The sequence below is a fragment of the Buteo buteo genome, chromosome 11, assembly GCF_964188355.1.
Source record: "Buteo buteo chromosome 11, bButBut1.hap1.1, whole genome shotgun sequence".
NCBI lineage: Eukaryota > Metazoa > Chordata > Aves > Accipitriformes > Accipitridae > Buteo > Buteo buteo.
The window spans coordinates 21,093,883-21,110,870 of NC_134181.1; the positions used below are offsets into that span (position 1 = coordinate 21,093,883).

At 41.6% G+C, this 16,988-nt stretch overlaps 1 protein-coding gene across 1 annotated transcript in view; it reads right to left on the bottom strand.

The window, feature by feature from the left end:
- PHAF1 (phagophore assembly factor 1) overlaps nt 1-15,720 on the bottom strand; it is a 35,711-nt gene extending 19,991 nt beyond the window's left edge. Inside the window, exons 1-6 of the mRNA XM_075040350.1 lie at nt 15,665-15,720; nt 15,152-15,279; nt 10,096-10,178; nt 6,325-6,408; nt 1,827-1,870; nt 1,460-1,539 (exon numbers count right to left, since the gene is read on the bottom strand). Of these exons, the coding sequence (XP_074896451.1) occupies nt 1,460-1,539; nt 1,827-1,870; nt 6,325-6,408; nt 10,096-10,178; nt 15,152-15,215 (355 nt within the window). The 5' untranslated portion in view covers nt 15,216-15,279; nt 15,665-15,720. The remainder of the gene's footprint in view (nt 1-1,459; nt 1,540-1,826; nt 1,871-6,324; nt 6,409-10,095; nt 10,179-15,151; nt 15,280-15,664) is intronic.
- Between the last annotated feature and the right edge of the window lie 1,268 nt (nt 15,721-16,988).

Below are 16,988 nucleotides of genomic sequence, written 5' to 3' on the forward strand. Positions count from 1 at the left end.
TGCTTGCACACAATTTTATGCAGTAATAAAACATGCTATTTCTATCATAAGCAATGCTTACAGCTTAGTATATATTTTTATCGTTCATAATATCACAATTTTGCAAGCACTTCACCTCTAAATATTTACAAATAAACCACTGTCACAGAACAAGTAAATATTATACACTGTCAAGGATATGGAACCACTTTCACCCTTCCCAGATTCTACATAGTCTCTCGTACATACTATTTTCATAACAGATCTAACTATAGATCTCAGAGTTTCTGCCTAAGAAGAAACGTTAAGATCATGACCGAAGTGAAGTTTAAAAAGGCCAGTTCTGGTTCTTGGAGTATTATGGCTAGAAATCCAAGATTCATTTATCTCAATCTGATATTCATCTACTACAGCAGGCTTTTAAGCAATGATGTTACTTTAGCCACATGACCCTCTACAGTTAATAAATCCTGTTCTGTAATGTGCAAGAGATTGTCTGCAGAAAACACAGACAAAGACTGGATATGCAATCGCCATCAATCACAAAAAACACTAGCCTATTTGGGATCAGCCTGACTACTGCAAATGGACTGGGTTAAGCTAAAAACAGAAAATGATGCTCTAAAAAGGGTATGTTGCCTATATGGAGTTAATCACCTTTCTTGTTATGCCAGCTTGTGGCTCCGTTTCTTTAAAGTTTCTGAGCAGTTTTATTTTAAATATCCTCTTCAAAGTTTCACCACTAGCTTATATTCATCACTTACCAAACCCCTGAAATACACTCTCCATTCTCATATGTGAACAAGGAGCTTAAAGATAGTCTTTTTCCTGCTACAGAGGTGGTGAACAGCCAAGTAGCTGTGCAAGAGTCAGAGTGGGTTCAGCCAGGTTAATTAAACTTGTCCTGGTTCTGGTCGTGCTGACATCATCTGGCTTCACACCTCCCCAGTGCTCCCAGTAACAGGAAGGAGGGCGCAGGGAGATGCAAGCCAGTTATACACAGGCTCAGACTTGATCCTGCCCTAGCAGGGGTATAACTACGTTCTCAGAGCGCGGAGCCTTAGCAAACAGTCCTGGCTGACTCTGCACAGAGATCGGCTCAAATGACTGTATGTTCATGGTATACTTAATCCCTAAGGACATTTGAGAGCTGACCATGCATAAGAATGTGTAAAAACAACAGCATCAACAACAAAGCTCACAATTTTCTGGTACTGGCAGTTCAAAACAGATCATTAATGATCTCTGAACACACCATTCTGTGCCAATGACTCTCTGCCTCACTATTTCACTTAAAGTCACAACTGAACTTACAGTACATTTTACATGATATCCCAGTAATAAGAATACAACCATTCTGGAACACAATTTCACATCATTTGACAATAGAAATGTCTACACACTTCTCTAGGCAGACATACAAGGAAGACTTCCTGGAAAGAAGTCTGTCAATCTAGGTGTGCTTCTCAAACAGACTTACCTCCTGGATGTGTTGCTCCAAATGACTGATCAATTTGTTCTATAGTTGGAGCAATTGCCTGAGAGTTAAAATGGACACCACTGAAAAAGAAAACAAAATGAATCTGTCTTAAGAATATTGAACGGATGCTACAAACATTAACTAATAGCAATACCACATTTAAATTGGAAGAAGTCTTCAAGACTGAAGGAAAGAGTAAACTGGTAATTTCACCAAGTGCTATGTTCAAGAAAGGATAATTATCTACATTCTTTTTTGACAGTTATTTTGGTTTTTTAACAAGAATGAGTGAAAAAATTGATTCAGGATTAAAAAAAAATTGAGAAGACAGTCACTAATCAATCATGGGAGGTCTTAAATCACTTACCAATATTTTAACTTCACCTTAGTCAAGTCATAAACTTCAATCACCTGAAACACAGGAAACAGAAACATTACCATACTTCACACATTTGCAAATCATTACAGAGGCAAATTCTTGTCAAAAGGCAAGACTAGCTAGTGCTGCTCGCTCTCCTCCTTAACAGAACTCTGCTAGGATAAATCACATTGACAGAGATGAAACTCCAAAAACTTGACTCAGCATCTGCGCATCTGAAACAAATCCTGAAGAACAACGATGGGTTCAGTACAGTACCTCCAGATCCTGTGTAAATCAGCACTGACCAGCAGAAAGTAATCTTTTCACTAATACATCAGCACCTTGATTTCTGCAAAGATTACTCCTCAGCAAGTTCAAAGGAAAGTAATAGCAAAGGTTAGCTAATTAGGGAATCCTCTAATGAATGTCAAACAGTAGGCCATTCCTTGGGTTGCTTTTATTACCCTGAAGAATGCCTGTGCAGGGTAGTTAAGTCCTAGCACTGACTGCACTGTTCTAACTTTCCAACTCCTTCTAAAGTAAAAGATGAACACAGCAAGACTAAGTAGTAGTATTCCATTTCAATACTACATAAAAAGACATCTAGCAATCTCTCCAAGCATTACAGAAGACAATCAAGAGAGCAAGCCACAAAGAATCAGAACAAGCCATAATACCTAGTTCTGATATTTATTAAATATTTTAGACCTAATTGAATATTCCAAGGAGCTACCCTCTCTGCAGACAATATTAGGTATGGATCCTTTGTTCCGAACACATTACTGCAAATGTGCATCCAAGATTGATTTTTATGTGACTGTTACTGGATCTTGAGGCTAGACTGGGCTTTAAGCAGATCATTTTTGGCGAGTAACCATTGTCAAACATAAGCTTCTTCCACCCTACATACATGTTCCTGTGTCAGCAGGAAAAGGAAAAGACATAGAACACATCATAACTGCTGTAAAGAAAAGGTAAAGCACTTGTTATGCTTTGTATAATCCTCCAACAAATCACTGGCAGATTTAGAAAGGCCTCACTCTTTAGTTATGGAATAAAGCAGAATTGCCCAGGGAGCTTCCTAACAAATGTGGCTTTAAAGCCTAAAAATATCATCAGCTAAGAAGGAAGTCTTGGTTTTGGGAGATGCCCAGCAAATAACCCTAAATAAAACAACTTGCAAAGCTTAAACCACCATCTTATAAAAAAATTAAAAAAAAAAAAATAAAAAAAATCAACATTTAATGGTATGCTGTTGACTCATAAAAAGTTGGAAGAGTTCTCTGAAGCACTTTGTTTGCTCAGGAAGCCCACACATTTCAGGATATAAGCAACAAGTACAGCACAAAGCAAGTAACAAATGAACATTCTGGCAAAACCAACATAAAGAAGAGCAAACACATTTTTCTTCTTAATAAATATACTTTGAATTATGCTTCTTGGAAAAACTTTGTTATCCAGTATTTTAATTCAAATGCAGTTTGACAAGTCCAGGTTTCCTTTACTGCACAGCTTGTTAAAAACAAAGGCTACTTTTATGAAAAGCTAGGAATGATTTTACATTTTTTTTAGTGACCTTGCACATCATCTTTTCCCCCATTCCAGAAAATGTTTCTTAAAACAGAGAAAACCACCCTCCCCACAGATCTAGTTTTGGAGCAACTACCAGAGAGCACTGGGCACTCTCCTGAAGTTCTGCTGAAACATGCTGCGGTGGTGGAAGACAAAAGGATGAGTTGAATGACAAAAAGGAGCAGTACATGAGGAATAGCACATTGCACAAATGAGGTCCCCCATGAGAGAAACACCCTGACAGCAGCCAACAGGCACCGATTTACCATCAGCCCTCCTCCCACAGTTCAGACAGATCTATTCACATCAACATTTCTTTTTACTAACAGCAGAGGAAGAAACAAGCGCAACTCAGCAAAATTTAAAGGTAGTCAAAAGATCTCATAGAAGTCATGAAAGACACATATTGAAGAAACACTGCAACAGGCCATAGCACTAGAAAAGGATTTATTTTTTAAACTACAGAAGCTACACTGATAAAAGGATTAACGTGATCCTTTCTGTGTGCAGAAGAACAAAAACTGAAAAGACCAAGGACTATTCAGTGATGGGTTTACTACACAGCCAGAAGTCAGGTGGTTTAAATGAGTAAAACCTGATGTTTTGTCAGACTCAGTGTTTTGATAATTACTACTGAGTAAGACTCATAAAAACGTTCAGGTATGTACTAACCAGCAATAACAACAGACCAACACTCTGAAATCTGACTCTTTTCGACCTCAGAGGGAGCATGTGCGAGACCCCTTGTTGCTAAAATTCATAGCAATGTTTTCAGGACCTGGTCCTGGATCTACTCTTTCATGTTAGCTCATGTTAGTAACATCTCCTGCAGTGCTTTGGCTACTGAAGGTGAGTAGAGAGACTATGCACAAGCCTCCCTCCCCTCCCTGAAAAAAGGGAGGAAACTTTTTAGGAATATTGCTCTGGCTTTACTCCTGCACCAACTTCTTTGGCTCTATCAAGACTTTCCATTTTAGTAGCCTGTATTTCAATCTCTTTCACAACCAAATCTAATAGCTAGTGTGTATTAAAAAAAAACAACACACAAAGCAGAGAAAAAAAGGCATCCTGATTTTTCCAGTTTTGCTGCTGCTGAGCAACACTGAAAACACAGAGTCATAACATCTTAAAACTAGGCATGACTTACTCTACACCTACACTATTCTTCAACAAGCCCTCTTGCTCACTTCTGAACCGATCCCATAGAATTTCTTCTATAAAGAAAGCTTTCTGAACACTTTTACAAGTATAAGTTTTCATAGCATTGCATGCATTTACATAGCTTTACTCTTCATAGCTCAAACAAACAGTATCACTAGACCAGAAAAGTGATACTACAACATACCAGAAAAGATAATTTTTAATATTTTTTTAAACAAACCTAGAAACACGTACCAAAAGAGTTGGTTTTTTCCTTTTTTTTTTTTTTTTTAAGTTTTAAAACACATTGTGGAAAAAGATGAGAAGAAAAGCTCTTAGAACACTGGGTGTTGAAATGACAGCCAAACCCTCAAAAACTGGAGATGAAGAGACATGGCATACACTAGTTACAGCACTTCAGAAACTCTACAAGACTGCAACATTCAAAAAAGTGTCAGTAAGCAAGCCATGCACTTGAAGTGATTATGTCAGTTTTGAGTTCAGCCTCCTTAAGAATTAAATATATTTTGGAAATATTTTGTACAGCAGGTGTAGCTTACACTGATAAAGATCTGACACAGAGACTTTTCAAGATATTCTCTTAAAAATTGTAAATCGCATATACAATCTGAATAATTAAGTTCTAAATCTTGACAAAAATAAAAATCCCATTATTACAGAATGATTTCATGAACAGAAACTACCATAAGGCAATTACAAACTGAAATCTGGCAAAAAAGTGCCCAGTTGTCCCCGATCTGAGCTCAATTTGAACTGAAAATTGCTCTTCAAAATGTGTACTTTTATAGTTAATATGAAAAAGATTTTGAAAAAGAAAAATACAAAGTACCATGGTGTTACAGGTTATTACTAGAGAAACAAGTACTTCCAACAGCTACTAATTTGGGTTGGTATTCAATTTTACGTATACATTTAAAGTACATGAAGAGCTCAAGTTTCAGCTGATGGCACGCTGCTACACTCTTACAGTCATTTGGGGGATAAAGCCCTAGGCTGACATTTTGGAGAGTGACGTTTTGCTGCTGGTTTTATTGGAAACGTGAGTGAGGAAGGGGAACAAGATTAGCAAGATGAAGGTTAGCAACCAGCTTGCCCTTTATTTTGCATCTTAACTACACAAAGCATCCTAGAGAGAGGCAGATCAACACTGGGTCACCTAAAAGCACAGAAGCAGAATTGCTGGTCTGAGGACTTCAATTGCAAGAATAAAAACTCATCCAGAACAAATGGAAGTCAGTGCAGGAGTCAGCTGCTCACAATAGGCCTGAATGTGGCTTTCTGGGAGAGATCACGCACTCTAGCCACACAAGTATCCTGTGAACCTAACTCAACTGAAAACTAAAAATAGGAGGAAGTAAGTTTACTTTCAAAAATAAAATGGCAGCACAGATAAAGGAACAATCTGGGCAGAAAACAAGTCTGGTTTGCATTAATTAACTAATGATCTGATTTTAAATCCTAGGCTTAACTTTAGTAATGGCCTTTCGCAGCTTCTGCTGCAATTCGAGACAAGATGGACAAGTGAGACCACACTGGACCATCATACTCCTGTGGCACTCTTACAGTACCTAGTACAAGGTTAAAGCATCTTAATCCTCTAAACAAAGACGTAGCCCCCAAACTGAAGAAATGCAGTTCATTATCACAAGAGAGCAGAATATACGGCAAATTAAATGTCTGAAAGAACCACATACTTAGAGTCTGTTAAGTGTCAATATCTCCTAGGCTTTTGGTTTGCATTGTTTTGTTTGCAGGAAGGGTGTTTTATTACCTTAAGTCTCTGATTGAAAGCATCAAACAGCAGTTTGATTCCATCCTGAGTCAGGTTAAGGATGAGGTCATGGCTAAGAGGTGACTGTAAAACAAAAAAAGCTGTTAGGCTTTTAATTTCAAGGCTTCTTTGTTAAGATACATATCATCGTGTAAGTATAAATTGGTTATTTTGGAAAAACAAAACTGCCTCAGAAAATCACCACTTGTTCAACGAATAAGCATAACGAAAATACATTTGGCCAAACCTCTCAAACACTTCAGTTTCCTTATGAAAAGAAACAGAAGTGCCTGTGTAAGATCTGCATCCTGCAAGAACTCCCAAAAGGGTAGTTGTCCATTACTTTAATGGGGGGGGGGGGGGGGGGGAGGTGCAGGGATGGACAGGGGACAGGATGACAGACACAATCATCTTGAACATTAACATTCCTAGTTTAGCATCAAAGACATCACTCAGGGACAATCTTGCATTTTTGGCACACATAATAATAGCCCATCTCACCAAGCCCAAATCAGAACCAAGTGTACACTTGACAAAAAGATGGTGAGAGGGCTTTCCACTTCAAAAATCGAAGAGTGTCACAGTCTTTTTCAGGCCTCAAAAGGAAAGCTTCAGGCCTTTATGTTGTGAATTTAGGTTTCCTTAGTTACTGTGAATCATAACAACTAAAGGCTTAATTTGCAGTCTGCTGGAGTCAATAGGAGACATTCCACTGGCTTCACTGGTGTCTGTATAGGCTCTACGCCATCTCAGCCTGCTGCGACACCGTGGAAGCTGCTCACTCCTGTACCAGTACAATCCATGCATACAGCCAGTTGGCCCTAATGCCGCTATTTGATCATGTACCATCTAAAGCACATTTGCTTCAAAAAGCTCTACCCTTCACAACTGTCTCCTCAGAGGAGAAAAAAGGCTGAATGACAGGCAGGCAGCAATATTCATGCCCTAGAACTGCACCAAGCAGTTATCTAGCAAAAGACAGAATGGGGATGGGACATCTGGGACATACACAGGCTTCTAATGCAGGCAGCCACACCATACAGCCCTTTTTATGAATTAAGCAAAAGGTACCTTAAAAACTGTTACTCTCCCCTTTGTTCTACTGGGAGAAGGACTGTGTTTTGACTGTCAGGAGTCTAATTTTCATCCTAAATTTTCTCACCTCTTTATTCTCACATCAGCACTGTCTTCTAGCCTGGATACTTTTTGTGCATTTTCACATGCATCTCCCAGCACTTCCCAAACCATATATTTAAGAATCAGATCCTAGACTTCACATCACTAGGTCAAAACAAACCACAGGGCTTTCAGTCCCCCGTGATGCAGATTTCCCATTCCCCTTGATCGCTCCAGTAGCTTTTCCTGAAGCAGATTCAGTTCAAGCTCATTTTTCTTGAACACCGGTGACCTGGTGTGTTAAGCTGTCTTCTCAATGAAATCTTCACAGTGCCTTGCACAATGGCATCAGTACTTCATTATTGCTGGCAAACTTTTATGATACCACATAGAATTGAAGCAGCACTGCGATATAGGCATGAGCCTGAGACAAAAAGGTCTAATGTTGATCCTGAAGCTCTTTTTAAAATCCCTTATAAATCTAATTTAGAAAGGCTACAGATAGAGTAAAAAGACTTGTCATGTTGCATTTAAATATACCAACAAAGTTCTGATATGGGATACACCCTGCATTTCACTGGTTTCTAAGCAGAATTTTCATAAGGTTATTCCAAAATGAATGAGAGCATTAGAAGTACTTTTGAGTGGGTGGGGAAAAAAAATTGAGGAAAAGCTTGATAATTATTACAGCAAATAGCTTCTGTTCTATGCTGGCATATTTTCTAATAGAAGAAAAGTTTCAAGGGCCCAAATTTAGTTCCTGTGACTTAATACACAAAATAGAACCTCAAGAATGAAAGATGATGCCAGGAAGCAACAGAAGAGTCCTTCCTGACAGAAGCAACTCAGATATGCAGTTACATTGCTAATCTACACAAAGCTGCAGGAAAAACTGCAATCACCGAACAATCCCATCAACACAAATCCAGAGGAAGAGGCTTAGGAAAACATACAAAGGCAATTAAACTGACCAAAAAGGAGTTAAAATTCTTTAGTCACAGAAGAGGGTTCATCAAGCTTTTTGGCACAGTTTGGGCATCCCATTTATGTCAAATTGAAGAGAGCCATGGGCAGATCTAATTGCATTTAATTGTCATATAAATTTTTGAAAGGAAATACTTGCTGCTGGAGTTCCAGGATCAGAAATTCAGCAATTTAGATGCAACAACTTTCAATAACATTTGATCACTATGCTCAAAGGCATTCTTTTAGAAAGCAAAGAGGAAAGATATGAAGGCTGTTCAGGTATAGCTTAGCTAGATAAAAGTTGTGCATGGCAAAGCTTACTTAAAGCTTTGACTCTTCCAAGAGCTGCAGCAGCAGGTCTTTGTGCTCAGCTGCCAATGAAGTACATGATGTTCTGCATGAGGGTAAGGATATAGCCAGACAGTCAACTGCAGGCCCCGAGTGGCATATGGAAAAAAAATGCACCAGTATCAAGCACTGAATCGGAATAATATACAGAAAAAATATCATCAGCACAACTATTCCACAAAGTTGAGAACTACTATTTTGTTGCACTACGCAGATGTTAAAAACATCTTTACATTTATTACAGCTTGGGGAGAAAAACCCTACACCCTCCCCTGCCTTCCAGATAGAAAATTCAGTGTACATGGTCAAGCACAATGTAGCTTTCCAACAGGCGTAAAAAGCCAAGCAGCGGTATACCTTGCCTTCTAGCACTACACCACTAATCCTTCTGTGATTCTACAAACCTGGGAGGAACAGGAATCTCATAATTTATCCAAACAAACCTGGAAATAATTCCGGAATGCACTGTGGTAAGAAAAACTAATACCTCAAAAGCATACAAAAACCAAGGAATGCATTCACTGCCAGACGGGTGCTCCCATGCCTTAAGTACAAGGAGCTAGATTTTCAATTTGCAATTCAGTCATCATAAACCCCATAAATTACAAAGATCTGTCATCTACAGCATATGAATACAATCTTCTGATTAATGTGCATTTCACATAATACACATTTGGAGAGTCACAATACTCCTTTGTCCTATCTCCTCTTCCCTTCCACTTCCTTCAAAGTAAAGATGGGTATACAACACATTTTATTTGATCTAGCAGAAAGGTTTCACTTCTAGTCCCCTTTTTGGTGGAAGTCAATGATATTAGGAACGTAATGCTTAGTTATGAAGAATGATTAAAACATCTACAGCTGGTTTAAATTATTACATCCACTTTCTGCAGACAAAATTGCAGATCCAGAGAGAAAGTGTGGAAGCCTTCTTAGGGGGTTCATCACCTCTGAACCAAACATGAAAGCAGAAGGTAATGAGCAATTCAGTACTTCAAAAATACTTGACAATGATAATGTAAAAAGACTAGAATTAAGTTATCCAACTAATTATAGAACATTTCCCTTCTTAATGGAAAAACAATACTACCCCACCACTCCATATACAAAACTGATACCTGTTAAATCACTGCAATGTCCTGAGGATTATTACACTTGATGTGAAACCATTATAGAAGCTACAGCTCTGATGTGGCGGTAATTAATTTGGCATAATTCAATTTCAAGTAGCTCCATAGTTCATACAACACACACGTTAGCATGACGCAGTAGTAATATACCCCCTAATGCCTTAATTCTGGGACACAATGAGGTGAATGACCCAGACCATGCAGTACTCACCTGCTCACTGTAGAGAACCTGGACGTTTTTGATAATGCGACAGTGTTTCTGAAGAATTGCTACAGCCTGAGCCAATGGCATTCCTGTAAATAAAAACAGTTGCATTTCTTCAGTTTGGAGACCAGCTAACAGTGTTTTTCAACAGAAAGGTTACAGGTGAGTTAACAGAGCCGTCATCAGCAAACAGTACATTACAACAGAAAGGTACGCAATCAACAAATAAGCCTACTGGACTCATGGTATCAGCACAGGTCTGTTTCTGTTTTTGTTTTTTAAACAGAAAAGTCATCGTTTGTCTATCAGTTTGTTAGGCATATATGAAAGAAAATTATCTCTAGCCACAAAATTAAACAGCAAAGTTCAGGCAGAAAATGCACAGATCTTTCTTCAATCTGTGCACAAAATTTTCTGCTTTTTGGGGTGAACAATCCAGTAACTGATAAAATAGCCTATACCAAACTGCACTAGAGCTGGCTAGAGCACTCCTATACACATTCAATAGGCTCCTGGACTGCATTTTATGGCATACACTTTATCAAGATTGATAAAGTACTGAGTAGTTGTACAAGACAGATACAAATACTAAAACGGAGCAATGATTCTCCTTCGACCTAACTGGCCACTTTAGCTGCTGATAGGGCTACACTTGTGTCAAGGAAGGAACTTTATCTTCTCAGTTTACAGACAAGATAAACATGCTAAACAATTTGGTTCAATTGAAGTAATGCACTTAATAGTCATTCACCCTCTAACACAATTTCAAGGGCTTTTTTGTTGTTGTTGCTGGTTTTTTTCTTCAGTGTATATCTTATCTTTACAGCTATAAATTTTTGGAAGTGGAATGAAACAGCTGATTCTGCAGAAAGAATAGCACCACACCATCTCATCCTTTATCCCACTTAAAACCTTTGTTGCCTTTCCAAATGAAATGTGATTGTGTTCCTGGATTCAAAGCAGGCATTTATAAAGAAAGGTTATGAGCTCATAATTGTGAAGTTTTATTTCCCTACTAATTGCTGCAAGTCAATTTAGATTAGTTATCTGACATTTTATTTACATTCCTTGCCCTGTTCTTCTCTATTTCTATTTCTAGTTTTTAAACATTAAGAAGGTTGCCTTGATTAGGGAAAATTTACCATGGGACCTACACTTTTACTTAGTTAACAGTTCAGGCATTCAAATTTTTAGTTAATAGCCACACCTCTCAAACTCAGACCATACATCATGTTCCAAAGCACCTTTTAGACATTATCTACAGTAGGAAAGTGAAAAACTCGCTCTCTCTTTCCATATATATATATACACACACACATATATAAAAATCACACTCATGCCTAAATCACCATAGGTACTACTTTGATGTAAGGCTAGCATAACACTAAAAGAAAAAAATTATTTTCACTGTTGCACTAAACTACATGCCTGTCATGTCCACACATTGCAGGTTTTCTGCAATTATGAAATCAAGTTTTGGCAAAACAGGCTTACAGATTAAAACTACAGCGATTCAACTTGTAATTCAACTTGTAAATACCCTATACAACTGTTTCCGTGAAATTGTTTTTCACATTAGCCCATAATCCTGGAAACAATTTTTTTCTTTTGCAGCTAGAAATTATACACCAGAAGATGATATGAAATCAAAAAGAATAATTATTATTATTTTAATAATGGTAATAAAATTAAAATGCAGAGAGCCACACAATAAAGCAGCACTGTTTCCTGTTATCTAGGAAATGGCAGTTGCCTTGTAGTCTAAGCAGTTGATTTTTAAAAAGACAGTTATTATGCATTAGGTAGTATTTTCGAAGTGGAACAGAAACATAAATAACAGCAAGAAGCTAAGCCAAAAGATGCTGCCATGAAAGTTTCACACTTCTATCATAGTAAAAGCTATGATTCCAAAAGAAGTAAAGGTGATTTAAAAGCATAAAACCCATTTTCAAAGTCAGTATTCCTAGGAGACTTGCAGAGGTAAGACCACGAGCTCTTTTAAAAAACCAAGTAGCAAAGGATCAAGCAAAGCCAGCAAAGAAGCTGACAGAATCTATACGCTGATGGTAAGTGTCAGAAGCATGTGGTTAAAAAAAGTGAGCACAGACACAAAGTTCAGTTTGTAGTCCGATGTAAACTGATGCAATCTTGGGTAAGTGTGCAAACAGATGGCTCATGTGACTCTCTTACTCAGAGCTTTCTCAAGCTGCAAGCAAATGGACATGGAATGATTTTGTTCGGTTTTCAGCAACTGAGAATCAAGCAGATTTTGCCACGCAGCTGCTTAGCAAAGCTACCATGAGCAACTTGGGTTCTGCAAACTGTTCTTGGAGAGCTTAAAACATGCGTGAAGGAGCCAGTATCCTTGCTTTGCCTCCATTAGCAGAGAGCCAAAGGAGGAGTAAAGAAACTGGGTTATTTTTACACACACACACACACACACCACCCCCTTTTCCCCAACATTTGACAGCTTTTGCAGTCAAAGAGGAAAACAAAGAAGTCTTTTTCCCCTGCTCACCAGTCACGGAGAATAGGGAAGCAAACATGGTTTCCAGCACATCAGATAGTCAACCCCACTGAGCCATGGCAAATAACACCCACAGAGATCAGCACTAGGACTCTCCTACCACAAACTTTTCCCTTTTCTAAATGCTGGAGTGACAAAAGTGACACAAGTCACACCTCTCACATACACTGGTCATGAACAACATGGCTTGAAGCGTTAGCCTATACTAAGACTGTCTTGAAGGGCAGGAGGGTAGAGGAGTGAATGAAGATTAGAAGAGAAGAATACAAGAAAATCCAAGAGAAGATGAATTGTAACATGTTACATAAAGACAAGTGAAACTTAGTAGGAAAAGAAAGTATAAAAAGCAAGAGAAATGCAAGTATGCCTTAGAAATTATACATCTCAAATGCTAATAATACAGCTATAGGCACTACAGAATAAGTATTTAATTGTTCTCCTTTAAAATGGCTGGAATGTAGCCCGAGAGGTGCAGTGACACAGGTATCTAATTGAACACAAAACTCAGCCTCAGTTAAATTTTTTATGCTCTGGTCACACAATGAGTCAACACTGGAGCCAGAAACAGAATCCAAAAACTCATGTAAAAGATTTTCCTGGCATTTCCCCTCAGTCATCTCCATTGTGGGCACAATACTGGAAGCCAGAGTCAGCAGCAGTTCAGGAATACTGCCATTAGTTCTGCTAAGAGCAGATCTAAACAAATGATGACTAGAATACTGCTGGCAGCGAGAATCCCATTTACACCGGTGCTTCCAACCTTGCTATCACTAACACAGCTGAACCAGCTTTATCAGCAGGGACAATTTTCATACAGTATCGCTAGCGCAGGACAAAGTTAAGTATCTTAATACCTAGTCAGCCTCCTGCTCTACACCAGCAGGTCATGCTAATTATATATTAGACACATCACGTGGTGGCTATGTTTACTCCAAGAATTACAGCTGAGTTTCCTCTCTCACATCTATCCATGTGTATACACACACATAGACAGAGACACAATATGTAATTTTAACCATGCGACTGCATTAACGGGCTTCTTTGGGGGTTCTTGGGAAAATGAAAATCATTTTCTCTCTTCCCTTTTTTTTGTTTTTATAAGGAGAACAGGGGGAAGCTGGTACTATGTATTTATGAAGATTGTCAGGGTATATAATTTGAGATTGCGTCTCTTTTCAGGTAATACAGGCACTAAAGGATCGTGGAAGGTCACGGAGAGCTGAGAGCGCACAGTAACATGCTAGCGGTATAAGGAGATCACCAAGATTTCAAAGGGTGGGACCTGAGGTACTATAATTAGCCTCCAAAAGCCATTCTAACGCTCGCTGGAACCATTGAGTTGTACTTGTTCTGAAGGCACAGCAGCATAAACAGCCCTTTGTGTTTGATGGGTTTCATATAAACAACTCTACATTGCAGCACCACTCCTTTGGTGTGACCCAAGTTCATGGCAGCTGTGTAACAGTATTTTTAAGGAACAGCCTGTCCCCCTGCTGTCACAGGTGACAACAGCAGCAGCAGAAGTGTAACTGAAGTTCTGGCAGATACAGATGGCTGCCACGCACAGCCCTGTTTACATTAGCCCAACTACTACTACCATTAACTGTGCTTTAGACAAAGCAACAGCAAAGCTGGAAAACTGAGAGAAAGAGACCAATGCTGACATCTCAAACAATCACTCGGAAAATGTGACAGCTGCAGTATTTTTTGAGTTTTAAGGACTACCAATATTGACTTGAAAACACAAGTCATCTTAAGAATCCATATCATCTGAGTTTCAACTGTACATTTAAGCATCCTGGGCTGAGCACCAGCCAAATTTCCATCAGCTGGGGGAAAAGTTCCTTCTCATTGCAGTAAATAGAGCAATGACTGGTAGGGAAGGACCTCTCAGAGAGACAAAAAAATACAAATCATTGCGGGGGAGAAATACTAGTTATCCAACCCTGAGAAAACATCTCAAAAACTTTACTTTCTCCATTATAATGTCGCAACCCAGCAACAACACAAAGAAATTGTGAAATTCAACTCACGTTTACAAAGAGTTTGTAGAAAAAAGCACAGTATTTATGCTAAGTATTAGCGCAGAGTTGAAGATGCCGCTATCACCTGACATATATTCAGGTGACAATCAGCACACCCCTGCCTCCTCTTTTAGGAGTTATTTAAATAAGTGACTAGCCTAAGATGGCAAGGTGAGACAAAACAAGGTAAACGAGTAAAAGAAAGCATACAAGCTGACAACCAAAGCACAACTCAGCGTGCAAAAGCTGAAGATGAGACTATAGATGAGACTATACGCTACAAGGGAGTCCCTAAAGCTCGTACGTTAGTATTTTCAGCGACAGCTTTGACTCTCTCTCTCTTCCGCTCTTGCAACTCCCTGAAAGCGCTGGGAGAAACCTTACGAACGCCGGATCAGGAGGGGACCCGAATCACCCCGCTCACGCAGACAAGGCCCGGGGCAGCCAGGAGAGCTCCGGGGGGGGGGGGGGGGGGACACGGGACGACACACGACACGGGACACACACTTACCCAAGGTGAACTCCCATTGCTCGTTCCCCAGAGACCGCTCGGGCACCACCTCCAGATCTAGCATTGGCTCAGGTAGCGCGGAGGCCGCGGGCTGGCACGGCAGGTCACCCGGGGGCTGCGCCGGACCTCTGAGGGAAGCGGGAGGGAAGCTGGCAGCCTGCGTGTCGGTCCCCCCCGCGGGGACCCGTCACCCCCAACCCCGCCGGGGGACAGCGCTGAGTCACAGCGGAGCCCCGCGAGCCGGCATGAGGGGGGAGCCCGGGCACCGGCGCCTCAGCAACCAGCCCCCGCCTCACCGCCCCGCTGCCCGCGCCCCCCCGCCGCCCCGCCCCGCCCCGCCCGGGCCGGGCCGGGCCACCGAGCGCGGGCAGCCGCTGCCCCCCTCCCCGGGAGGAGGAGAGCCGCCTCGCCGCTCGGCCCGGACGTCCCCGCAACGGCCCCCACCCGCCGGGAGAGGGGAGTGGGGGGGTTACAGCCCCCCTCCCCCCCCCGCGCTGCGGGGCTGCGACTCACCTCACTTGCGGCTGCTGAAAAAGTGCTTTGCAGCTGTCGTCAGGCGAGCCCGCGCGTGGGGCGGGACGGAGGGCAGGGGCGGGGCCGGGGGAGGGGCGGCCCGCCCTGCGGCCGTGGGTGAGGGGGGAAGGAGTCGGCTTGGCGAGGGGGAGGCCGAGGGTTCGAGTCCCGCCGCGGGAGGCTCAGGGCTGCCCAGGGGTGGTGGGCACAGCCCCACTGCCACCCCCTGCCCTTGTCGCCAGGTGGGCGTCAGAGCTACACCGCCAGGTCTAACTACACCGTGTCACAGCCCGCCACGGTAAGCTCAGGATTAAAAAAAACCCGAACAACCCAAACCCGAACCAACCCATTGCTGCATCCAGTTTTTCCAGTTGAAAGGCCAGAGTGGGGGAAACAGTTAAGGAGAAATTAGTCAGCAGCACGAGCAAAGCTGCTGGAACAAGCTCAGGAATGACTCAGTAAGGAAGAAAGTAGGAACGAGGTCACCGTACGTGAACCTGCGTGGCTCAGACCCAGGAGACCCCAGCACCCATGCAGCAAGCGAGGGTGACGGAGCTCTCCCAAGGCGCCGAGATGCTGCCACCACATCGGACACCTCACGGCAGACCGTCCCCCATTACGACAGCAGAAGCTTCATCTAAGAGGAATGGCACCACGTCAAGCATTGCCCAACATAAGCAGAGAATTAAAAATAAATGAGAAAAACCAAGGGTGTGGACTCCTGCCAGCCTCATGTGAAGTGACAGATCTGCTGGAGTAGGGCTGCACAAGCGATGGAACGTTAAGAGGGTCCGGAGGGTTTGGAAGTGGCTATAACTCCTTCTTCTGGCAGGTCAAGGCTCCAGGAGGGGCAGGGAGTGGGGGGAGATGCATTTTTCCCATGTTCATTTGAGGGTGGTAGCAGAAAAACCTCTCCTTGGGTGATACCCATCTCCCGTCCCCTCTCCTCTGCTTCATCCCTCGGGGGGGTGGGGGGTGCTCGGTCCTGGCTTGACCCCGCCATCCAGAAGCTGCCCACACACCCCATCCCACGCGCCCACCGTGTCCCAGTGGAGGTTTGCAGCAGGCCAGCACCATCGCACAGAACATTTCACAGTGGGACAGAAAACACCAATTAAGAAAACCCTTCACCCAGCTAACCTCAGAAGTTTGGGTTTCTGATAGTTAAAAATAAAAGAGAAAAACAAAATTTCAGTCTAGGTTTTCCACTGCATCTCCTTCCCACCAGCAGCCTCACGTTCATGTCAGCTGCTCCATGTGTTCCTTGTGTCACCAGCAACCACACCATCCTCGTAAAGCCCAGAGTGAGCCAGCCTGCTCCGGA